General features: G+C 35.9%; 2 protein-coding genes across 2 annotated transcripts; both read left to right on the top strand.

Moving 5' to 3' along the window:
* Nucleotides 1-6: 6 nt before the first annotated feature.
* On the top strand, nucleotides 7-15,772 carry LOC115412868 (uncharacterized). The gene is made up of 9 exons (XM_030125531.1): nucleotides 7-80; nucleotides 2,327-2,529; nucleotides 5,146-5,274; nucleotides 9,416-9,527; nucleotides 9,787-9,973; nucleotides 12,033-12,174; nucleotides 12,311-12,466; nucleotides 13,280-13,335; nucleotides 15,723-15,772. Exons 1-9 carry the CDS (start codon nucleotides 45-47, stop codon nucleotides 15,770-15,772), a joined length of 1,071 nt encoding a protein of 356 aa, XP_029981391.1. The 5' UTR covers nucleotides 7-44.
* A 513-nt stretch (nucleotides 15,773-16,285) lies between these two features.
* LOC115439325 (oncoprotein-induced transcript 3 protein-like) lies at nucleotides 16,286-23,391 on the top strand. Its single transcript, XM_030163158.1, has 4 exons — nucleotides 16,286-16,410; nucleotides 17,065-17,161; nucleotides 19,459-19,690; nucleotides 22,720-23,391. The coding sequence occupies exons 1-4, from the start codon at nucleotides 16,286-16,288 to the stop codon at nucleotides 22,935-22,937; spliced, it is 672 nt and encodes a 223-aa protein (XP_030019018.1). The 3' UTR covers nucleotides 22,938-23,391.
* Nucleotides 23,392-25,379: the final 1,988 nt, after the last annotated feature.

The following is a 25,379-nucleotide window of genomic DNA, read 5'->3' as shown; positions in this document are numbered from 1 at the left end:
GTGTAGCTGCTACTCAGGACTTTTATGGAGACAGCATCAGTTTTATGCCTCTGAAGAAGAAGCAGGATGGGACGATTCAGGTACAGCACTCATTTATTATTTCATTAAATTAATTAAGAGAAAAAACTGAACAGGGGATTTGTCGCTTATGAGAAACACACTCGTGTCATCGCTGATTTTTTTTTAATTGTTAACTCTTATCACCATGAATAAAATCCTGCCTTCAGTGCATTTCACAGTACAGTTACCGTTAAACAAACCTGCCTCTTAAAATATCCAAACAGAAGCCGATAAGATCCTATAACTGCTACATTAGAACAGATGATCTTTGTTGTCATTGTAACAAGTACAATGAATTTAAAAGTATCATTCAACATGTGCATCAATTATATACAAATACAAATAAAAGCAGCTAAAGTAAAAAAAAAAATTCCAAAAAAACACTTGTCCACATTGTGATTACGCCATTAAGGAAGATGATTTTGTTTTATAAAATGTCATACCATCCATGGGTGTTCAGCAGTCCTGACACTCAAGGTTCCTGGCTTTTTTCCAATGAGGAACTGGAATCCGTGACTCTTTGCTGTGGTTGAATGATCTGTTTAGTCTTCATGATCTGGTGCTTATCATTCATTTTATACTGACTTTATAGAGAGTAAAAAGTGTGAGAAATTTACCAAACACTGTACAACAAAACAATAAGATTTACGAATGTGTGAATTGGTTTTTGGAATTGTAATTTAGGTGTTGACAAATGCACACTTTGCAGTTTCAGTGAATATGTGGTTATCTATTCATCCCAGTACCACCATGATCATTTTAGCGCAGAGGGTTTAAGAACTTGTTCGCACCCTCAGTCCGTTGATCCTCAGTTCTACTTAGGATGAATCCTCAAAAACCCCTTTAATGAGGGATAAAGAAATAATTAAACCTGCATATACAGTATATACAGGGTGTCCCAAAAAATGTATACACATTTTAAATAACTGTAAAGCAGGTGTTTATTAAAAGTAATTTAATTTTCAAAATGTAATAGAATTTACAAACGTCCTTTTATTGTTTTGTCACTGCCTGTTCGCAAACTGATGTCCGTTCTGGTCCAGACACTGCTGATAACACCAAGCAATGGAATCGCACACATCACCAAACAGTTCCCTTGGTATTTGTGTGCATTCACGTTCAATGGCTGCACTCAGTTCAGTTCAGTTCACACTGTTGCAGATCTCATAGCAAGAATTTGTCTTTTAGGCATCCCCATAAAAAAAAGGTCTGGTGAATGCGGAGGGTATTCAACGAAACCCCTCTGTCCAATCCACCTGTTAGGCAAGTTCACCAAACCTCACACCACTAGACTTAATAAATAGCAATTTACTTTTTAAATTTTTTATTTTAAATTATACATTTACATAAACATGTACTTAGACGTAAGGAACCACACAGACACAATACAAAAAAAAGAAAATAATAATTATACAACAAACCTATAAACCTATTAAACAGAAAAAACAAAAACAAAAACACAGCAGCATAATCGTTCTTGACCCTACAAAAATTGACTATCCTCTCAATCTATCAGACGGAGGGGGTATTTGTGTGGGTATTGCAGTCCATAAACAACATCACTATGATACAGTGAAAATGAAAAGGAAACTTAACATACTTTCAGTGTTCGCCTCTGGACTTCTACACCTCTCATATACAATGGATTTTACACAAAATTTTCACAACTTCTGTATCCACTGGGCCCCCTCCACTGCTCTATGGGCACCCACAAATACTGAGCCCCATGAATTCATTTATTATTTATAACCTTTATTTAACCAGGAAAAAAGCTCATTGAGATTAAAATCTCTTTTTCAAGAGTGTCCTGGCCAAGACAGCAGCAGCAGCAGAAGTTACACAAAATGGAAATCTCAGTCATACATCCACACAAACACAATGAAAGTCAGTGCTAAAAAGAAACTTAAAACTGATAAGAACATACATATAAAAAAATCACCATTATTTTAAAAGGTACTAAAAGTATAACAACAATGTTCCTTAAAAGCACCTCAAAGCCAAACCCAATTCAATCAATTACAAAAATATATACATCCACATTTGGCCTTTTCCCATTGATTTAAAATGACTTTGAATGTATTAAAAGAGTCCAGTTCCTTCAGTTTAATGTCCGTCTGTAGGTTATTCCAGGCAGTGGGAGCAGAATATTTAAAAGCTTTCTTTCCCAGTTCTGTTCTGACTTTTGGAACCCATAAAGATAACAAATCCTGAGACTATTTATTTGTTTGTCTTGTTTACCAGTGCTATATTGTCTCAAACCCTGCAGGTAACTTTCTACAACAGAGAAAATGGCAGGACTAACTGTCCAAACCAGGTCAACTACACATGTGACAGCGGTGCTTGTACCAGCATTAAAGAAGGACTGAACCTCCAAACTGACCACGACAACACAGGGCAAAACAGGTGGTGTCAGTCAGAGGGAAAGACAACAGTGACTGTCTCAACTAACAAAACCTCCTTTTCTCTGAGGTAAGACAAGCTCACAAGTGTGCACCTTGATTGAACTGGAAATAATTAGGCATACTGACAGCGGTAATTTAGATGTTGTGAACTGATGGAGATCATTCTACATACAAAAGAGAATGGAATGGAAGTCACAAACTGTAGTATAATTTAGGAACTCTCCCTTCTGACTGATTGGGTTGAATAATTCTTAAGCTACAGAGGCAAGGCAAGTTTATCTATAGAGTGTATTTAAAGGGGTCATATTTTGCTAAACCCACTTATATTAGTCTTTGGTTCATTTATTTGTGTATTTGGACCCTAATAGGTCATAAAGTTTGAATTTGAACCCTCCAGGTGCTGCAAAGCTATCTTTATATTAATTCTGGCAAAAATCGAATGGATTTCTACAACCTGTTTTAATTCCTGAATAATTTGTTATGTTTTTAACTAGTTACATCACAACATTTGCACATATAAGGTCAAGACTTCTGATAAACATTTCTCTGAGTACGACATAATTGTTTGTCAGCAGCAGCGGTTGTAGTAAAAACTGAAAATATGTCTAAACTTCGAACTGATTACATAAAATGTCAGTTGTTGGTTGTATTAACAAAAACAAGTGGCTGAACAAGGCAGAGCAGCACAGTCAACAACCTGGAGGGGGTGGGGCATTTGCATTTGAAGGGCCAGCGCTCAAAACCTCTTTCCGGTGTCATTAGTCAGAAATAGGGTTGAAGATGGACCTGTGGAATTGAATTAATGAAGAATTCAGATCCCAAAATAGCATTTACAGTTTATGTCAACCACAGGGAAATGTTTTAAAATGCAGAATTCCATTCAAAAAGCTAAATATCACTCCTTTAATACATAATGGCAATGTAATGTGCTTTACGTTAATAAATGGAACGGCCATAGGAAATAAAATCAGATTGCTTGAATATCAGCCCTTTAACCCATAAAGACCCAACATCGACTAATGTAAACTGTTTAATACCTGTTGATCCACTAATCCTATCAGTATGTGTAAATAATTGGTGTAAAATACAGTTCATCATCTTTTCATGGTAAACAGATATGACCCATTTGGGTGTTCAGAGGCTCCGTAGTTACCGTGGAAACACAGTCATCTTCTACAACATTGATTCACCAGTAAAACCCATGGAGTTGGATCAAAAACAGTGGATGGAGACACTTGTTTTTTGATCAGCTATTGATATCTTTGCTGAAAAAGTCAATTTTTCTTTGGTTTTCTCTATTTTTTAATGTAATCGCCCTTAACTTTAATTTGAGCTATTGTGACCATCTGTGTAAAGCGTAAATTAAATACAGGAAAATACAAGATTTTCACTGAAAAATGAAAATATGGAGGATAATCTTAGAATAAATGGTGATAAATCCCTTTGAAAAGGTTAAATGGAGAGAAAAATTAATCTGGGAACTGCCACAAAACTAGAAATCGGTCTTTATGGGTCAAAATTGTTCTTGAATTCAATGGATTCAATTCAAATGAATTCTGACAAAATTTCTAGAGGAGTATTTTCACCATAGTATTTTTACTTACCTACACATTTCTTGCTCTGGCAGATCTGTCTGACACTAGTGCTTCCTATTCAAACTCATTTCCACTGAGTCTAACACAGACTGTACCCATCTCAATTTATCTGATCTGAGGTGAGTCAGACGTATTTTAGTGCAATGATGGGCCTCCACCTGTGAAAGCTGCGCTGGCTTTTGTCCATGACTGTTGCTCTGATTGGATGTAGGTCTATTCAGTCACAACCAGAGACATTTTATCTTGGACTTTTGATGACATCCCTTAGAAATCAGAAATAAACCGAAAAGGCCCAGACGCCAGAATGCCAGGTCAACAAGGTCCTGATCCAAAGCTCCTCCCACAGGCATCATGATACATCATTAACCCAGAAAGACCCAGTGTTACTTTTCTGGCAGTTGCCAAATGGATTTTTCTTTCTATTTAACCTTTCTTAAGTGATTTATCACCATTTATTATAATATTATACATCTGCATTTTGCATTTTCACTGTAAATTATGCATTTTCCTATATTTAAATTGTATGTTCATGAAAACTCAGTAAATTCAAAGGTTGTTATATCAAAACTTTGTATCAAAATGTAAGAAAAAGGAACTTTTTCAGCAATATATCATTAATTGAACATAAAATAAGTGTGTCCATTCACTGTCACTGATCCAACTCCATGGTTTTACTGGTGAATCAATAGTGGGGAGGATGGCGGTGTTTCCATGGTAACTACGAAGCCTCTGAACATCCAAATGGGTCATATCAGATGACCATGAAAAGATTACAATTTTACATATTTTACACCAATTATTTGCATGGATTGACAGGATTAGTGGATCAATAGGTAATGAACATGTTAGATCAGTAGATGGTTTTGGTCATCAGTGGATGTTTGGGTCTTTATGGGTTAATATACAGTATTTATGAGTAAATACATGAGCTTATTTGATGTCATATAAATGCTTGTCAGTTTTTCCCCCTTCTTTTGATGGGTATTTGGTAGATTATGTAAAATAGTGAATGTGTAAACATTGTATTATTATGAAGACTAATTTAAAAGTCAATTTTAATCAAAAACTTTACATTTTCTCCGTCTCAGTGACTCTGGCTGCTGCTGGTTGTCTGGAACAAAAACATGGACGACACATGCAGAGTTGGATGTGGGAACACGTTCTGACACACATGGCCTCAACAGCTGCCCTGTTACCACGACGGTGGCTGCATTAAGGTACTTATTTCAGTGTTTGAGAGCTTGGAAATGTGACTTTTTACATATTAACAACAATTTTGACATGCAAAATAAACCAGCACCTTTGAGATACAATTGGATATTATTTGGTAAATTCAAAACAAAATCGTCTGTGATCTCTGATTGATAAATTATTTCATATTGACAGTGATTTTAAATAGACTCTAAATCTGTGTTGACATTCATTTTTATTTATATCCACAAATAATTATATACTGTGACCATAATAAGCTATTGTCACCCAATCAGCTTGAAAATTAAATGTGCATTTACTTTGCTCAGCGTCACTGTTTAAATTAATAAAAAATGAGTGCCTGAATATACAGTCACGGAAAAAATTATTAGACCATCAAAAATCATCAAAAACAATGGTTATGCAATCAAGTGCTAACTCCTGTGTGCATCATGTGACTAAAACAGACAGAAAAGAAAACATGGAATGCCTAAAAGCACTGTTTTTGTCAGTACAATGCCATAGATATTGATGTAAGAACTTAAATGATTTTGGTTATTATCAAGAAAACATGGAAAATGACTAGATATCAGCTCTGAAATTAAACTCTTATGAGCTATTTTTGTTGTTATCATTATATTTATCCAAACAAATGTACCTTTAGTTGGACCAGGTATTAAAATGAACAAGAAATTGAAGAAAACAAGGGGCGGTCGAATAATTTTTTCCACAACTGTATATATAGTCAATGGAGCTAATTTCCTGCCAAAAGAACCAGAAAGTGCCAATCAAATAAATACTCAGCATCTTTCTAATACATTAGTCTTCAGAAACAACTGCCATGTCTTAAATGTACAAATATATGCCCTCATGTGCCAAGTTCTCAGGCAGCCTTTAGGTATGTTGTTTTTGCAGGGTTGAAATGGGAGTGTGTCTTTATTTCTCTCAAGAAATATGCAGGAAATATGTGCACAGTATTGAAACATACACACACACACACACACACACACACACACACACACACACACACACACACACACACACACACAAAATTAGACTCTCTTGGGTTGATTGTCTGGATGTTTTCTTAAAGAAGCTTGTGTTTTATTACAAACTTTCAGAAAGTCCCAGATTCAGATTTTTTCTGAAATGCAGGGCTGTACGTATGCAATTCTCAGTTGTAATAATATACTGTAAATATGTAAACAGTATTAAAAACAAAAGCATTTCAAAAACAACAGAAAGCTGTTTAGTGTGTGTGTGTGTGTGTGTGTGTGTGTGTGGTGTGTGTGTGTGTGTGTGTGTGTGTGTGTGAGACATAACTTTTGGCCAATCTGATTTTGGCAGACAGACTGCAAAAGATGCCTTCAAATGTGCTCACAGCACCACCTGCTGTTGTGAAGAGCAAAGTGTTCAATTATGAACCCTTTCTAGTGTTGTGGAAATGTTCAACTGATAACCCACACACAAAGAGGAGGAGAGAAAGTTAGAGTTAAAATAAATAAATGCATTTATTGAGAAGTCAATCACAGAGAAACTCTGTAAGTGAAGTCTGATTAACCATGAAAATATTAAAGATTATATAGACCAAAAATCCAACCCCCCAATGGTGACACCCAAATGACAACCCCATATGTAAATCATACCACTCCATACCAGTCCTTCCGGTTCCGGGGGGGAAGAGGCCATATTGGCCTCTTACCCTTACCTTGTTTAAGTAATATCTAGCATGCAGGCGCCATCACATATCCAAACATTTAGGTGTTTGGGTTTTAACTCAAGGTAAGAACTCTGTTCCCGAGTCGGGGGTGTTCAGAGTGGTAACCATCACACATAAGCATATGCATGAAGAATGACTCAGCATTAAAAGAAGATGTACTAACAGTATAAAATATTAAAAGTATAAAATATAAAGAGTATAAAATATAAAAAGTAAATTTTTCCACCACACTAGTTCACTCATAGAAATACTGTAAAATTCAACATTTCAACTTTAGTGTGTCATTGCAGGACATTACAAGACTTCATTACTTTTGTGAAATTTTTCAAAATTTGTTATTGTTCTGAAACCAGAAGAGATTTGTGGTCTTCTGCTTTTCTCTTCTTGGAAAAGTACCATATGAGGACAGCCATAACCAGTAGTGAAAATACAAATGCAGTATCAAAGATCACAGTGCTGACGTTGGTGGCGATCATGTCAAGGATGTCCCAGTGTCTTCTGTCCACAGTAAGACGTGTAGGCAGTTCAAATTGTGATGGAGTGGGCACTGAAAGACAATAACACATATTTCTGATTAGTAGAAAAGAAAAGAAGATATACCTACATAGTAATTCTAGTTCCATTGATCCTCACACCAGGCTACATCAAACCAAGTGAGGAATCTCCTTACAACTGACAGCAGTATTAAAGACAGATATTTAGGAGTCATTTGTATTTTCTATTCTTTGTTGCTATTCTTTAACTTTGACAGGAATCATCTTATCAGTCTCTGTCTTCATGAGTAATATTGTAGAGAGCCTTCAGATTGTTGTTTTTAATCAGGCTGATCAGTATGTATGAGGAAACACAGGCAGGCAGCATTCAGATAGTCATCAACGTTACAGATTACAAGAAAAGAAAAAAGTGAAAGTGTTTTGCTTGTTTGTTTTTTTTTATTTCAACTTGTGTTTCAATTCATTCCAGTTTTGTTCAGAAAATCAGCAACTTTTGTTCAACCCTTTATAGCAGTGTTTTTCCACCTTGGGGTCGGGACCCTACGTGGGATCGCCTGAAATTTCTAGTAACTGATTAAAAAAAAAAAAAAAAAAGTAAAAAACATGACAAACTCAAAGTCTGAAACTGAAGCACTGTGGTACTGTTTATCTATCAAATGTTCATTGTGGTCGGTTTCAGATGCTGCAGCTCTTTCATAATTCATAGTTTGAGTTATTATTGTTCAGTATTAATTGTCAGCCTTGTAAATTCAAACTGGACTGACTGTACATATCCTGACCAAGAAAAATAAAATTCTCACTTTGTGCAGTAATCTACACCTGGCTTTTCTGCCTCCGTCCAGAATAATATACATTATATAGACTAAAAATCGTCTAAAATTAACGTTTATTTGCAACATAGTATAGAAAACTATTAGATGATCAAAAACAAATTAATTTTAGTAAAAAAAAAAAAAAGGCTCTGTTTTGAATGTTCGGTGTCACCAGAAATTTGTGATGTTAAAATGGGGTCACGAGCCAAAAAAGGTTGGGAACCACTGAATTATAGGACATGGAAAGAAATACTGTGAGATTCCAAATGTCAACCTTAGTGTGTTATTGGAGGACATAAAAAAAACTTTATTACCTTTGTGAAAATTTTCAAAAGTTGTTATTGTTATGTAGAATATCAAAGTCAGTGAAGTTACCATATTTGGTTCCTTACCTGTAAGTGGCAAAAAAACAAAAATCCTAGAAGTAAATATATAAAATAGGGTCAAAACACAGTAATGTCCCGTCAGAGAGCGAACTTTAATTGATTACCATTCCAACATTTATTTCAATATAAAGTATCTCCTTGTTTTGGATAATCCTTTATGGTCCAACTAAAGCAAAATGAATTTAACAGTAAAAATGTGGGTCATTTAGCGACACTTTTCTGTCAAATTGTCTCTAAAATGTCCTGTCAGAGAAATTTCAAATACTGTGTTTTGACCCAATACAAGAAAAACACATGTAAGGTGAAAGGAACATGTATTTTAGAACATTAGAACTTCATTTTAAGAGCATTCCAACATCATAAGTGCTGATCCAGACCCCTGTCCACATCCACATTATCCCTTTGAACATCATCCCTTACATTAGTACCATTACTACATGGTGCCTAACAAAGCAGGTACACTCACTGTACATGCAGAGGTGGACCTTACAGACCCTGTAGACCACTTTGGACTTGAGATTGTGGACTCACTATCCTCACTGGAACTGTTGCTGTCACGTAATGTGTGTGGAAATGACCAAAAATAGTCACCAACCTATTTATTAAACACCCTCCGTTTGATCAGATAGAAAATGAGGAAAAATAAAGGATGACACTACTGACAGTTCTCTGACATTTGTGTTTTAATGCATGATTGTAAATGTGAGAGTGTTTAAGGGTCATGTGATCTTGTTCATGCGTTTGTTTTCATGCAGGGTGCCTCAGAACTGTTTTTCAAGACTTCATTTGCTGGCTCATGATCCAGACGGAGATGATGTGAAATGTCGCTTTGCTGGTAACAGTCCTGCAAACTTCACTCTAGATGAGGTTAATACAGCTCCATATACAATATATTTAACACGTTTGTCATAATTTAACTTAATCCAGTTTGCTTGTCACTGGTATTTTGTACTGATTTTTTTTCTTTACACTGAACTGTATGTTTTTCACTTATTAGTGACATTAACTGTTCTTTAATTTAGATTAGAAATGTCATAAAGCTATAACTCCTTGAATAAAAGGGAATATCTAAGAAAAAACCCTTTAAAATGAATGTATCTTCATTTAACTCTCCATTTCCACACAGACTAAATGCATGCTGACCAAAGACGGTGATGTAAGCGTTGGTGTCCATGTGTTTGAGCTGATGTTGGAGGACTTTCCCACCAAAAACATCACTCTGTCATACCAAGATGGGAGCTCAGTGTTCCACGATGCGTCCGATGTGAATTCAAATCCTCTGTGCAGTGTGAAGCTGCAGTTCTCACTGGAGGGTAACATATCAGTGCTCTTCAGTGGTCTGTCTCATTTGTCTTTTGTCCAAAAAATGTTACTGTTGGTAAAGAAAAGTATTTGCACTTTAACAGATGTTTCATTTAATTATTTTTATGTATGTATGTATGTATGTATGTATGTATGTATGTATATATCTATATCTATCTATCTATCATCTATCTATCTATCTATCTATCTATCCTATCTATCTATCTATCTATCTATCTATCTATCTATCTATCTACTATCTATCTATCTATCTATCTATATCTATCTATCTATCTATCTATCTATCTATCTTCTATCTATCTATCTATCTATATATATGTATATATACATAATTTCTGAATTTTCCTGCCATTTACTCATGATCTCTAAAAATATGTTAAAGTATTTATGTGAAGTTTATGTTGGAGTAATTTGTACAAGGAGCTGATATTTGTGAAGCTTTATGAAGCTCTGTTGCCTCCACTAACACGATGTTTCGAGATACATTTTCTGTCAAAACTCTTCAAATTCACTCTCGAGTTCTTCAATGCTTCTCTTATGCTTCACCATTGCTGCAACAATGAAAACAGCAAATACTCTTAGCTCAGAAAATCATCAGATGGTCAGCTCCCAGCACAACAGACTCCAACAGAAACTTTGCATATGGGCACAAACATACACAGAATATACACAGAACAATTCACTTCTATTTGAAGAATCATTCAAGATTCTTTATTGTCATCACGTACTTTCAAATGAAACAACATTTTTCTACAGGACCAACATCACACACTAGTCAGTAAATCTTAATTTAAAATGAAAATGACATTAGTGGTAACTATACAATTGTCCATCAATTTGTGGGATGGCTGGGTGGGGTCCCTCATAAATCATGCTGCAGTGTAAAAAAAAAAAAAAAATAGGACCAAGGGTGCTGTGGTCCAATGGCATATTTTTAAAGACATTAATTGACATTCGTTTGAATTTTCAAGGTCACTGGAGGTCAAAGGTCATGGCACCAAATGAAAGCCCATATGTGACTTCCTATCTATTGCCAATAGTAATTATAGCAATATCTTCAACTGTTTTCAAGTTATAGCACTTTGAAATGTGTCCCATTATAAACCAATGGGGATTTTTACAATTCTAAAAATTCATAAAAAATTTTCAAAAATCAGTGTTTGGGAATTATTTGAACAAACATAGTAGACCTTACCTCAAAGATGTTCCACAACAAATGTCAAGTCATTTTGATAGACAGTTTCATTGAAGAAGATTCTTGAAAAACTGTGTATGGATGGACGACAAACAGGCAACGGATGGACGACAACTGATACCAATAGTCCATCAGACCCTTCAGGCCATTGGACTAAATAAAAAAAAAGTGCACCTCATTCTCAGTATATTATGTTGTATACAATATATATATATATATTATATATATATATATATATATATATATATATATATATATTATATATATATATAAAGTTCCTACCAAAACCAAACAAAAAAAAAAAAAATTTTACCCACAAAAAGTAGTTTGCAAATACCAAACATAATGAACAAACTAAAGTATTTTATCTTGAAAATGCCAAATATACCTATAAAAAAAATCACATATTTTTCATATGTACCACTTTTGAAACAAATACAGCTTGAGTTACAAGAACAATAAAATCACTGTTTTTGCACCATCTTTGCATTATGTTTAAACTGATCATTTTCTCACCCTCCAGAATAAGTGTAGTATTTGCAGGAAATTAGCTCCTAACTCTTGCTTTTGCAATTTTAGTTGCTATTTTACCTTTCTTTTCTGTCACTTATGTGTAAATGTGTTTCCATTCCATTCTATTTGTCCTCCTTTTTTTTTTTTTTTTTTTTACAAAGACACTACAAAGACCTGCATTAATGTGACAGATATCACTAGAAGAGATTAATGCCACACAATGAGTTAATGCACAAGGATGAAACCACATAAACTATGTGTGACTCTATACAGTGTTTTAAGATTCAGATAAGTGCATTTGCTGTTGAGTTGCCTTGAAGAACTTGTTGTGTCTGTTTTAGTTCTTCCTCCTCTGGCAAACTGTAAAGCCGGCCATATCCAGCCCATGTTCCTGTCGAAGACTCCTTCACATGGTGACGTTCTTCATGCCTCTGTGGGTCACATGTTCCACCTTCATGCTGAAGCACAAGCTCATCATTCCAGGTATTTTATTCTCCAGGCCCCTGACCAAAGGCATAACTTGGATGAATATGACTTATCATACATGTTTTTTTTTTTTTTTTGGTCCAAAGATAATTATTTTTGTTTTGGCTTTCCCTTTGCGCCTTTTGTCTTGAAGCATACACACCTTCCAGGTCAGTGGTCCTCAGAATATGACCAAGCAGTTCACAGACAAAGCGCATGGAAAAGCAGGGCTGACACTGAGCTGGATGCCACACGAGACCGACGTCTACAGATTTGTCCCTGTTTGTTTCACAGCAGAGACAAATGAAACGTAAGTGTATTGTAGTTGAGGCTACATTATATTAACATCATTAGCTTCATAGCATAAGTCATACAATATATGGACAAAAGTATTGGGACACGTTGAATTCAGGTGTTTCTTTTCTTATAGGGGTCTGGAATACAAAACAATAATGACAAATATTGTAATATAGTTTTATATTGTGATAGATATCATATTGATTATTAATATTGATGTTTTTATCTCAAATCAGCATGAACAGAACATCTTACAGCTGCAGCCATGATGTGTCCCAATATTTTTGGCCATATACTTTATAAACATCAATTTTTTTAAGTTTAATGGGAGATTTTTCTTCCTAAGTAAGATGTGAATAAAGTAGATGGTAAGTTGTGGCAGAAAATTATTATTTACAGTCAGAGCATGAAAAATATTTTGGAAATTTAGAGGAAGAGCACAGAAAGCCATAGTCATGGAAAAATAAAAATCAGTGTTGAAAGAAATAAAGTAAAAACCATCTCTGAGGCATTTTAGAAGCAAAGACAATAATTTAAATAAAACTAACTAATGCAATGCAATGATATTTATCACAATATAAAACTATATTATGACATGTGTCGCTGTTGTCTTGTATCCCAGACCCCTGTTAGAAAAGAAACACCTGAATTCAGTTATGCTTTGAGGACACCTGATAAAGCTTGTCACATGCCAATGAACAATAAGTCAGTTATCTGTGCTGCTTTCTTGTGTTTTTGTTAGATTATGACAGAACAGAGTTTATGTGAAACACTGCTTTTACTTTTGCTCATGTGTTTTTCATGTGTGCTTTGGTGTTTTGTACAGCCAATCAGAGATGAGGTGCGTCATTGTCATGGTGACCAGATCAACCATTGTTCAAGGTTTGTAACATTTAATTTTTTTTTAACTATGTAACGGCAAAATTCTATCACTTGGGTAACTGTTGAAACCATATCACTCATGCAGTTCCTATCTGACCCATTTGTGTAATTCCTAACTGGGCTAACTTACATCACTTGTATAATTCTTACCTAACTTCAAACCTCTGGTTTTACTGAACTCACACAGTCACAACATACAGAGCATTCTACACTATCTGCTAATTGTACAGCACATTCTCTGTTATCAAGGACAGTAGCCACTGTGTGCATCAGAGACACAAAGCATCTCACACTGACGTACATGAGCAGTATCAAACCACCCCATCAGTATTTTCCTCCATATGAAGGGCCTCTGAACCCATTCTGATCCCTCCCACAGAACCCTTCATTACCTCTTGACGTTTGACCAACTGTCACCTGTCTAAGACTGTAATCAGGCTTTTTCATTGTCCTATCTTCTTCTGTATATAATGCTTACTACTCCGTTCTCACTTACCCTCTCCTACGACTTGTTCAGGGGGAGTCCTTCCTAAAGGAAGCAATAAACTCACAACAAAGACCAGTTTTGACTCTTGAGTTCTCAGTTGACAGATTTTCCAACCACAACTCCTAAATATAACATTAACTGTACATTTATCACTATATTACTGGATGGAGTAACTGATTTGAATAAAACCACGTTAGCAGCTTGTATCCTGTCTCCTTGTCTAAACTTTTCTTCCTGTTTGGTTTGGAAAGAGATGTCATTGTAGGTAATTTTACCATTTTACACAATTCAGACTTTGAACAGGACAGGACACTATCTGTCATATCTCTAAAACTTTCAGTGTGTTTTGAAACTCTAAATCTATATTGTGGTCTATGTGCATATTGTGGTTTGTGATAACACATTATTATGTTATGTGACTGACAAGCAAAGCCACAGCTACATGTGGACCCAACAAGATGACAGTGGCCCTGGATGTAAAAGTGTAAATTAAATATAGGAAAATACCAGATTTTCACTGAAAATGAAAATATGGAGGATAATATTAGAATAAATGGTAATAAATCCCTTTGGAAAGGTTAAATGGAGAGAAAAATTCATTTGGGAACTGCCACAAAAGTAGAAATGGGTCTTTATGAGTCAAAAGTTTTCATGGATTCACTGGAAAATTAATTGTGACAAATTTATAGAGGAGTATTTTCACCATAGTATTTTTACTTACCTACACATTTCTTGCTCTGGCAGATCTGTCTGACACTAGTGCTTCCTATTCAAACTCATTTCCACTGAGTCTAATACAGACTGTACCCATCTCAATTTATCTGATCTGAGGTGAGTCAGACGTATTTTAGTGCAATGATGGGCCTCCACCTGTGAAAGCTGCGCTGGCTTTTGTCCATGACTGTTGCTCTGATTGGATGTAGGTCTATTCAGTCACCCAGGACATTTTATCTTGGACTTTTGATGACATCCCTTAGAAGTCAGCAATAAACTGAAAAGGCCCAGACGCCAGAGTGCCAGGTCAACAAGGTCCTGATCCAAAGCTCCTCCCACAGGCATCATGATACATCTTTAACCCAGAAAGACCCAGTGTTACTTTTCTGGTAGTTCCCAAATGGATTTTTCTTTCTATTTAGCCTTTCTTAAGTGATTTATCATCATTTATTATAATATTATACATCTGCATTTTGCATTTTTCACTGTAATTATGTATTTTCCTATATTTAATTTGGATGTTCATGAAAACTCAGTAAATTCAAAGATTATTATTTCAAAACTTTGCACCAAAATGTAAGAAAAAGGAACTTTTTCAGCAAATATATCATTAATTGAACATAAAACAAGTGTGTCCATCCATTGTCACTGATCCAACTCCATGGGTTTTACTGGTGAATCAATGTTGTAGAAGATGGCAGTGTTTCCATGGTAACTACAGAGCCTCTGAACATCCAAATGGGTCATAACTGATGACCACGAAAAGATGACAAACTGCATTTTACACCAATTATTTACATGGATTGTCAGGATCAGTGGCTCAACAGGTATTAAACAGTTTCGATCAGTAGATGATTTTGGTCACCAGTGGATGTTTGGGTCTTTATGGGCTGATATACAGTATTTATGAGTAAATGCATGAGCTTATTTGATGTCATATAAATGCTTGTCAGTTTTCCCCCTTCTACCAAATACCCACTATTTGGTAGATTATGTAAAATCAAACTATAATTTAAACTTTAATTTAACCATTTTACATGATTCAGACTTTGAACAGGACAGGACGCTAAGCTTGTCATATCTCTAAAAACTTTCGTGTGTTTCTAAAAAACTCTAATTTCATATTGTGGTCTATGTGCATAATTGTGGTTTGTGATAACACATTATTATGTAATGTGACGGACAGGCAAAGCCTCGGTTCATGTGACCCAACAAGATGACAGTAGCCCTGGATAAAGCTTCAATGCCTGGCATCGATGAAAACTTCCTGATGCTGAGAGACAAGTCGTGCTCTCTTACCTCGAATGGAACTCACATCATGGGCAGCATGTCATTCAGTACCTGTGGCACAAACTGGATGTAACTGAAAAAAAGTGTTTTTCCATCCAAATAGGAATATTTCACTAAATATTTCATATTACATTATTGCTGACTGGTGGTTTTCCGTACCTGTGTCTACCTTGATTATAGGATAAAGGAGACTTTATAGTTTTCGAGAGACGAGATCGACTCCTTCGAGCTGCCCACTTGAAGTAATTACTCGAAGAAAGAAAGTTAAGATTGGATTTTCTTGCCAGTTTCCCAAAACCGTCAGCATCTCCAGTTACTACAACCTCCATAAAACTGATTACATTTTCACCGAGTCCAGCTTTGGCAGCTTTGGCTACGCCTTTGAAATATACCAAGATAACAACTTTACAGATAAAGTGTCAGCTAGTGAGTAACACCGTGGAAGTAAACCTGGTGGAGATGGTTTACTTGGGCATTGAAGCTTCATCTGACGTACCAAATGTGACTCTGTTTGTGGAGTCATGTAAAGCCACTCCTGACGACAACCCTGACAACAGCCTCTCTTACGACCTCATCAAGGATGGGTGAGTCCTGAGATACAGTTTACAGCAGGGGTGTCCAACTCATTTTAGCTCAGAAGCCACATACAGTGAACTATGACCAGTAAAATAATAGCATAATAGTCTATAAATAATGACAATTCCAATTTCTTCTCTTGTTTTAGAGCAAAAAGTAAAATTAAATTAAAAAATATTTACATTGAAAAACTATACTCTCACACAAAAACAAAAAGAAAGTGAATAACTGAACATCCATTAACAACCTAAAATTTCAAATTTAATTTCAGTGCAATTTTAACCATATATGCCTCTAATTATCATTTTTACATGTGTATTACAGATCGAATGGATCTACAAAGGCAACAAAAAATTTATTAACAGGCATAATATTGTTCAAATGTTGTGAGTTTGGAATTTGAACTTCTTATTTATAGGTTATTATGTTATTATGTTACTGGTTTGACCCACTTGAGATCAAATTAGGATAAAATTATTTACACCCTTGACTGTTTGACATCTTCAGTCTTTCTCCAAGTCATCATGTGGGTCATAGTGGGAACCTTTGGTAGGCCGATTTTAGCCCACAGACCATATGTTTGACACCCTTGGATTACAGTTAGTAGAACTGCAGAACCTGGGCATTAATATAAGGTTTAATGTTTATGTTTCTTCCTACAGTTGTATCCAAGATGAAACAGTCAAAGTCCATGGATCTGAACCAACTGCATTCAACTTTGAGGTGCAAGCGTTCAAATTTAACGGAAACTATGACCAGGTAATAATACCACTGAAAACTAAATCCTACCAAGCTTCAGTTGTGTGATGTCTGGCAGATTAATTCGACATCAATAGGTCAAACTACCATGACTTATAAATAATATTACACTTCCAGAAACAGAAATGATTAACTTGGAAGGAAAAGAGTAGATAAAACATGATATGCTGACTGCATAGTGAAGTCTGGGACAGATAGTAAAGTTTATTTATCAAACTAAATTGTATTTGTACTTTATGTAAGAATTTTGTCCTTTATTTAAGGATTTTTACCATTTAAAAAAAAAAAAAAAAAAAAAAAAATATATATATATATATATATATATATATATATATATATATATATATATACATACATACACACACACACACACACACACACATATATATATATATATATATATCACAAAACCCACACACAAACAGAGGACGCCATCGTCATTGATGACTCTTCTGATGAATGGTTGCCATGACACATCATGTTGTTCCAGTGGTTAGTAGTGCTTTTTCAAGATTCTCTGGTGTTTGAGTGTGCATGTTCTCTCATGTCTGTGTGGGTTCTCTGGGTACTCCAGATACCTCCCACTGTCCAAAGGTTAACTGGTCAGTCTAAATCTCTTGTAGGTGATATGGTATGATTGTTCATCTGTATATGTCAGGCAGGTGCTGTTTCTAGATAATCCAGGTTCAGTTACTATCTCAGCAAATAAAACCAGAATTGGATCTGGGTTAAATTGTTTTGTGTAAAACCTCTGACAGGTTTTCGAAATATTTTTGATATTTACTCTGGAATGTTCGGGCAGAGTTAATGAAGGTGGCGTCCATTCACATCAATCACATGAGGCATTGACTTTAGGGAAACATCATCTCAGAGGTCATCCTACTATAATGGACGTTCTGTGTCCGACGCGTGTCCAATGTTGCACACACGGAGGTGTACGGGTGCAGTGTCGCTGTTGCACCACGGGAGGGTGCTATCATACCATGGCACCACGGGAACAATGCCGCTAGTCTTTTAATGCACATCAAGAAAAATAAACAATCCTTACGTACCTTTTTAAATAAAGACCAATTTGTCATACATAGATGGGACAAAAACACATAGAAGTGATATACATTTATATACACTGTGACATGAAAGATGTAACAAGATAAAAAAAAAAAACTAAAAGGACAAGAAACTAATATTAGGATTGCTGAGAAGGAAAAATGACTTTATACTTATACTCTTCAACTACATTTCAGAGGTTACTTATTTATTTATTTATTTATTTATTTATTTATTTATTTATTTTACTTCTGCTTGAGTAAAAAATGTCAGCTGCTTATTAATGACCTGCTCACAGCACAAAACTTACTCCAATCTAAATATTCACACACAAATCTTCTATAGTGAATCTTTATGAAGGATTTTTCATTTCATACAGGGCTTTTAATTTTAATGGCGCATTTGTATATTGCAGTATTTTAACTTTTACTAAAAAACCTGAATACGTCTTCCATCACTGAAAAAATCACAGTATCACAGACTCTATTCCTAATGGTGGGCAAAAAAGTAATGGATGATATATCATATGAATTAATAATACATGAACCTTACTTTATATACAGGGTGGGGAAGCAAAATTTACAATGAACATTTAGTTGTTTTTGCTCAGCAGGCAATACGTCAATTATTTTGAAACCAAACATATATTGATGTCATAATCATACCTAACACTATTATCCATACCTTTTCAGAAACTTTTGCCCATATGAGTAATCAGGAAAGCAAACGTCAAAGAGTGTGTGATTTGCTGAATGCACTCGTCACACCAAAGGAGATTTCAAAAATAGTTGAGTGTCCATAAAGACTGTTTATAATGGAAAGAAGAGAATGACTATGAGCAAAACTATTACGAAAAAGTCTGGAAGATACTATTAAAGAAGAATGGGAGAAGTTGTCACCCGAATATTTGAGGAACACTTGCGCAAGTTTCAGGAAGCGTGTGAAGGCAGTTATTGCGAAAGACGGAGGACACATAGAATAAAAACATTTTCTATTATGTAAATTTTCTTGTGGCAAATAAATTCTCATGACTTTCAATAAACTAATTGGTCATACACTGTCTTTCAATCCCTGCCTCAAAATATTGTAAATTTTGCTTCCCCACCCTGTACGTGTAATATAAAACTGTTGATCCAAAGCACAAACGTGATAGTAACTCACTTTGATATTAATGATTAGATCTAAACTTCCAGCACTGTGCTTTACATTAAATACCTTCTGTAATAAATGCTGTCTCTGTCCACCCTCAGGTGTACATTACCTGTGCTGTGATCCTGTGTGAGCAAGGGAATTCCTTTTCCAGATGTGCCCAAGGCTGTGTGAAGTCATCCAGTAGACGCAGACGTAGGCGTGGATTGGCTAAAGAGACCGTTGCCCACTACATTACCCAGGGTCCTTTGCTGTTTATCAAACAGGATGTCCCCAGTGAGGAACTTGATGAAGATGACTTTGTGATGAATAAGTTCAATGACCCGACTACAGGTAAATATATGCATCTCTGCATGAACCATAAGGAGGAGCTAGGATAAACATTGTACATTTTGTTGAGCCATGAATCATTCATCACATATTTGGACATTTTTTAGCCTAGTTTAGACCAAAGATATGCAACTCACTACTACTGTTCTGATGTTTTATCAGTCCACATGAATGCAATGAGAAGAGACCGTACTTTGTTTCCATAGTAACTCACTATCAGTAAAGACAGATACAGTGACTAATTCCACTACATGGAACCGGCTTGACTCGACTCGACTCAACTCGGGTACCAGGTCCTATTCCTGGAGACCGTTTCCATTACAGGATACTACCGACTTTGCAGTACCTGGACGTCATTGCGACGCGGCGCGTTACTTCCGTGTCGTCTGCTCAGAGAGTTGCTGATAAACTTGTTCATTGCGTGTTGTCTCGTCAAACTCATGCTGAATTTTTACATCGGCCAATCCCCTCCAACCACGGTGTAGTTTTGCAGGCTGTCATCATGTGGATTAACCTACCGCTATATTTACTGTCAACTTCCACATCTGTTTTTTGTAAAACAGTGGGTCACAGAGACAACTCTCTGACCAATCAGTGGTCTGCAGTGTTTACATGGAACGTTTTAGTATCTGTTCCCCAGTCTTGGAACCTTGGAGGTGATACCAAAAAACTATTACCGGGTACCAGATTCCTTTTTCGTAATGGAAATGCAAAAAGGCCGAGTCGAGTCGAGTCGAGTCGAGCCGGTACCCCGTAATGGAAACGTGGCATTAAAGGTGGGGTATGAGAGGTTAGAAAAATGGTTCGAGCAAGCTACATTTTGAAAATACCTATTTCAAAAGTCCAAACCCCTTTCTTCAGACATCCCCTCGAAGCCACGCCCCCAGAGTACTGGCAAGTGCAATGCTTACACCAACAATTTGCCCGGCCCCAGCTCTGGCAGCCCCTGCTCCGGTTACGGCGGCCCCAATCCATGCATACCTCATTCAGTCTCCTCCAACCCCCCCTCTCTTACAGAACAGCCCCAGTTAATACCTATCTGGCTAACATTACATTTCCTAGTGATTTATGTTAGTGACAAAACAGTTTACCAGTGAACTTTCCATCCTAATATAACTAATATAGCCAAGCTCTGGCTCTGTCTTCGTTTCCTGTACAAGTGTTCCAACCCATTAGAACACACGATTCATGCACGAAGAGGGGTACACACAGAGGGGGGAGGGACAAATGGCAGTTGGGCTTGATAGACATGTCACCGTTCAGTCATTTTGATTGGGCGCTCTTAATGATTGGATGGTGTTTTTTCAGTCCCGTCCATTCCACAGGTGACGAAATTTTTTTTATTTTTGTGTTAGAGCATTCAATTAATTGGTTGTAATTGGAGTGTGAAGGGGATTTTAAGCAATATAGTAAAAATGCTCCAGGAAAACATCTCCTACCCTACCTTTAAGTGATTTTTCACCATTTATTATAATATTATCCTCTGTATTTTGCATTTTTTGGTGTAAATCATGTATTTTTCCCTATATTTAATTAACTGATCACATAGATGTTCATTAAAGCTCGGAGAAAATCCAAAGGTTATTACATCAAAAACATGGAAAAATTAGGAAAACGTGACTTTTTCAACAAAATATATCATTTATTGAACATAAAAACAAGTGTCTCCATCCACTGTCATTGATCCAAAAAAAAAACATCTTGCACCCCACCTTTATTTACTACAGCTATATTTCCATTCTGATAAGCAGTGATACTACAGACTATAAAAGGAGGATTTACCACTACACTTCATAATAACAGTGGAGCTACAGCCCATAAATACCCATAAAAATATACATTACATAGAGCAACACGTTAACAAACCTCAGGCAATTTGACGATCTGAGTGTGAAACACCATCAGCTGGTTGAAGTTGAGTTACACTGGGCCAGTTCACAAAAACAATCTACAGGGTTATTCAAAAAGAATGAACCTATCTATCTATCTATCTATCTATCTATCTATCTATCTATCTATCTATCTATCTATCTATCTATCTATCTATCTATCTATCTATCTATCTATCTATCTATCTATCTATCTATCTATCTATCTATCTATCTATCTATCTATCTATCTATCCCTATCTCTCTCTATCTCTGTCTCTCTTTCTCTCTCTCCATCTCCCTCTCTCTCTCTCGCTCTATCTCATCTCTCTATATCATCTCTCTATATCATCTCTCCATCTCTCTATCTGTCTATCGATCTATCGATCTCTCTCTCTCTCTCTCTCTCTCTCTCTCTCTCTATCTATCTGTCTCTCTCTATCTGTCTCTCTATCTCTCTTTGTTTCACTCTTAGTATTCATCTGTACTGGATAATATTTTCTTATCTAAGAACAAATATTTACTTTGCAAAAAAGTGCGATAACCGCTGAATGCTACAAGCGCTAACAGTAGGTTGTTAGTATTTTAAAGAACTGCATGAACAGATTGTGATGGAACACACAGTGGACACATTTGACTGAATGTATGATATTTAATCATCATGTAAATAATATGCAAAATGTTTCTTTTTGAACTTGTCCGATGAACAAATAAGTGATCCTTTGGAGTTTGGTGTTATGATATTATACATATTTGTGTTTTCATTCTCATAAGTATCAAAATCATTGTTCATGGATTAAAGTGAATACTATCACTTGGGAAACAATACAAAACCAAATCCAATGCTTATGAGATTTGTCAGATGTATTAACCCTTTATTGGGTAAGTGACTATTTTTGGTAATTTCCTCACACATTCACATTACAAGACAGTGACAGCAACAGTTCAAGTGAGTCAACAACTTCAGGTCCAATGTGGTCTACAGCAAGGGTGTCAAACTCCAGTCCTCGAGGGCCAGTATCCTGCATGTTTTAGACATTTCCCTCTTCCAGCACACCTGGAAGCCATTATATTATTATCAGGCTTTTGCAGAGCTGGATGATGAGCTGATAATTAATTGAACTAGGTGTGATGGAATCAGTAATATGTTTTATTGTCTTTCAGTGCCCACTCCACCACAGTCTGAACTGCCTACTCGTCTTATTGTGGACAGAAGACACTGGGACATCCTTGACATGATCGCCACAAATGTCAGCACTGTGATCTTTGCTACTGCATTTGTACTTTCACTGCTGGTTATGGCTGTTCTCATATGGTACTTTTCCAAGAAGAGAAAAGCAGAAGACCGCAAATCTCTTCTGATTTCAGAGTGGGAAAACTAAACTCTGCTCTATATGCATGACCCACATTTTGGTATACTAGTTATACAGGGGGTCTATAAAGTCTCCTTACAATTTAACACATTTATTACAAAAGCAAATGAATAGACAAATCTGTAGAAATTATTAAAAAATTAAAAGTAGATATTGAAGTTTTTTGCCTCATTCAATCCACCTCTATGTGGACAACATTAGCTGCACAAAGCATATCCAGATGATACTGGATTTGTTTCCATGTTGGCTGTATCATAGACTCATCAATGGTGTAAGTAGTCCCTTCTCCATTGACCCTCAAATTGTGCAAATATAACTGGCACATAAAAATTTTCCTAATGAAAATGACAATTTTGCCAAAACTCATTTTTTGATAAAAAGTTTTTGCACTGGCAAGAGGTGGTTTTTCCGCCATAGCACAAATGGTATATCACACAAAACTGCAATGGAAAGACCTTTTTTCGCAACTAGAGTCAGGTGAATTAAAAAAACGGATGTTGACATATGTTACAAGAAGCGAAGAAGAAGAAGAAACATGTCCGGTATGAGTGGACACACCAGGAAACCCAATCATTTTTTAATTTAGTATGAGACAGAGGGGTAATATATGATAATAATGAATATATCTGTAAATCAACACCATATTTACGTTTGTTGCCATGTTTATGGAATGACGTCTCAAGTCATCTCGCGATAATAAATAAAGAAATCATTGCATTTGTGATTTAATGGAAAAAACCGACATTACACACTTATGTTTTTCGACATTTCGTAAATATCGGTAAAGTTTTGCACAGATGTCCAATGGAAAAGCGACTAGTGATCTTTTCCTTCAGGTAGTTGAGGTCTTGTATATTTGTCCAATACATTACATCTTTAACATAACCCCATAGAAAGAAATCCAGGGTTGTGATATGTGGTGAAGGAGCTGTCCAAGGAATCGGGCCATACCTTCCAATCCACCGGTCTGGAAATGTTTGATTTAGAAACCAACAATATGCAGTCCCCAATGTGGTGGTGCACCGTCTACCTGGAAAATGATGGTTGGTTGAAGGTCATCCAGTTGTGGTGACACATATTCTGACAAAAGGTCAAAGTCAAAATTTGCAGGAATTGAACTGTTGTTGAAGAAAAATGGACCAATGATTGGATTTCACATGATCCCACAATGTGATTAAAAACATTAACCACTGAGTGCATAGAACAAATTTGATTAACATCTCATCAATTACTTTTGTAATAAATATATTAAATTATAAAGAGACTTTGTGGACACCCTATGTATTAGGATTCTTTAAAGCACTAAAAATTTTTTGGTGTGGCATCTAGTTGGTTGAGTGGCCCATGAAGTGGTTCCTATAAAGCTGTCACACACAAGGAACAGATAAATTGGACAAATATCTTATAAAACACAGTAGAAATAATCTTATTCTAGTACAAATGGGGATAAAACTCATAAGAAAATACCAAGTATTGGCTACCTATGGAAAAATTCCGAGTTTCCATTTCTAATGCGGATACATATGTATGCCTTATGAAACAATCTGTATGAATGTTTAGGTAGGAGGTGGTCAGGACAGTTTATATGATTGATGGTAAATGGTCAAAAGTCTGACTCCATTTTGAAAAACAAAATGACACAGCAAAAATACAATACATGAAGGAACCTAAATATGACTTATGGAGGAGGTGTTTGTGTGACAGTGTGTGAAGTGTTGAAACAGAAGAGTGAGGGGACTGTAATTTCTTGTGTATGGAATTGAGGAAAAATAATGTAAAAATGGGTGAGGAAATACACAACTAGCAAAATAATTCCCAACACACTAATATCTAGCCCTCAGCTTTGGTTCTGGCACACGTTCATAATAATGTTAACATTAACATTAATATTAATGTAATAATGATGCTGAACCGGATCAACTGAACCAACCCCAGATCATTACACTGCCCCTACAGACTTGAACTGTAGGCACAAGGCATGATGGGTAATCACTTCATCCACCTCTTCTCTCACCCTGATGCACCCATCACTTTAGAACAGGGTCAATCTGGACTCATCAGACCACATGACCTTTTCCCACTGAAACACAGTCCAATATTTATGCTCTCTATCAAACTGATGGTTGTTTAAGGAATAGGAAGATACTCACTGTGTCAGTTAGAATTAAAGAACTTGTTGCAGATGAAACATATTAATCAATGCAGTAATTATCCAGTGGAATGCATCTCAATTATCACTTTAGTTAAATTCAGGTGGATAGTGCATAATTTCAAAGCTGTAGTAAAATATAGAGGATATGAAAATACATTTGCATGTCACCAGGACACTACAAGTCAGTTCAAATAAAGGCTCTCCATTATTCAAGAATTTCATAGCACATGCCAGTGGGTCATGCATTTTTCGAATCGAATCGAATTGAATTGAATCCAATCCAATCGAATCAAATTAAA

Source organism: Sphaeramia orbicularis, chromosome 3 (genome assembly GCF_902148855.1).
Source record: "Sphaeramia orbicularis chromosome 3, fSphaOr1.1, whole genome shotgun sequence".
Taxonomy (NCBI): Eukaryota; Metazoa; Chordata; class Actinopteri; order Kurtiformes; family Apogonidae; genus Sphaeramia; species Sphaeramia orbicularis.
This window is presented reverse-complemented; position numbering and strand designations above follow the sequence as displayed.

Bases quoted from the DNA above. Each gene is read 5' to 3' on its own strand.
- LOC115412868 (XM_030125531.1), top strand. From the start codon at position 45: ATGCCTCTGAAGAAGAAGCAGGATGGGACGATTCAG. The intron at 2,530-5,145 runs GTAAGACAAGCT...TCTCCGTCTCAG, and splicing joins AAAACCTCCTTTTCTCTGAG to TGACTCTGGCTGCTGCTGGT. The intron at 9,974-12,032 runs GTAACATATCAG...TGTCTGTTTTAG, and splicing joins GCTGCAGTTCTCACTGGAGG to TTCTTCCTCCTCTGGCAAAC.
- LOC115439325 (XM_030163158.1), top strand. From the start codon at position 16,286: ATGGTTTACTTGGGCATTGAAGCTTCATCTGACGTACCAAATGTGACT. The intron at 16,411-17,064 runs GTGAGTCCTGAG...TTCTTCCTACAG, and splicing joins TACGACCTCATCAAGGATGG to TTGTATCCAAGATGAAACAG. The intron at 19,691-22,719 runs GTAAATATATGC...ATTGTCTTTCAG, and splicing joins GTTCAATGACCCGACTACAG to TGCCCACTCCACCACAGTCT.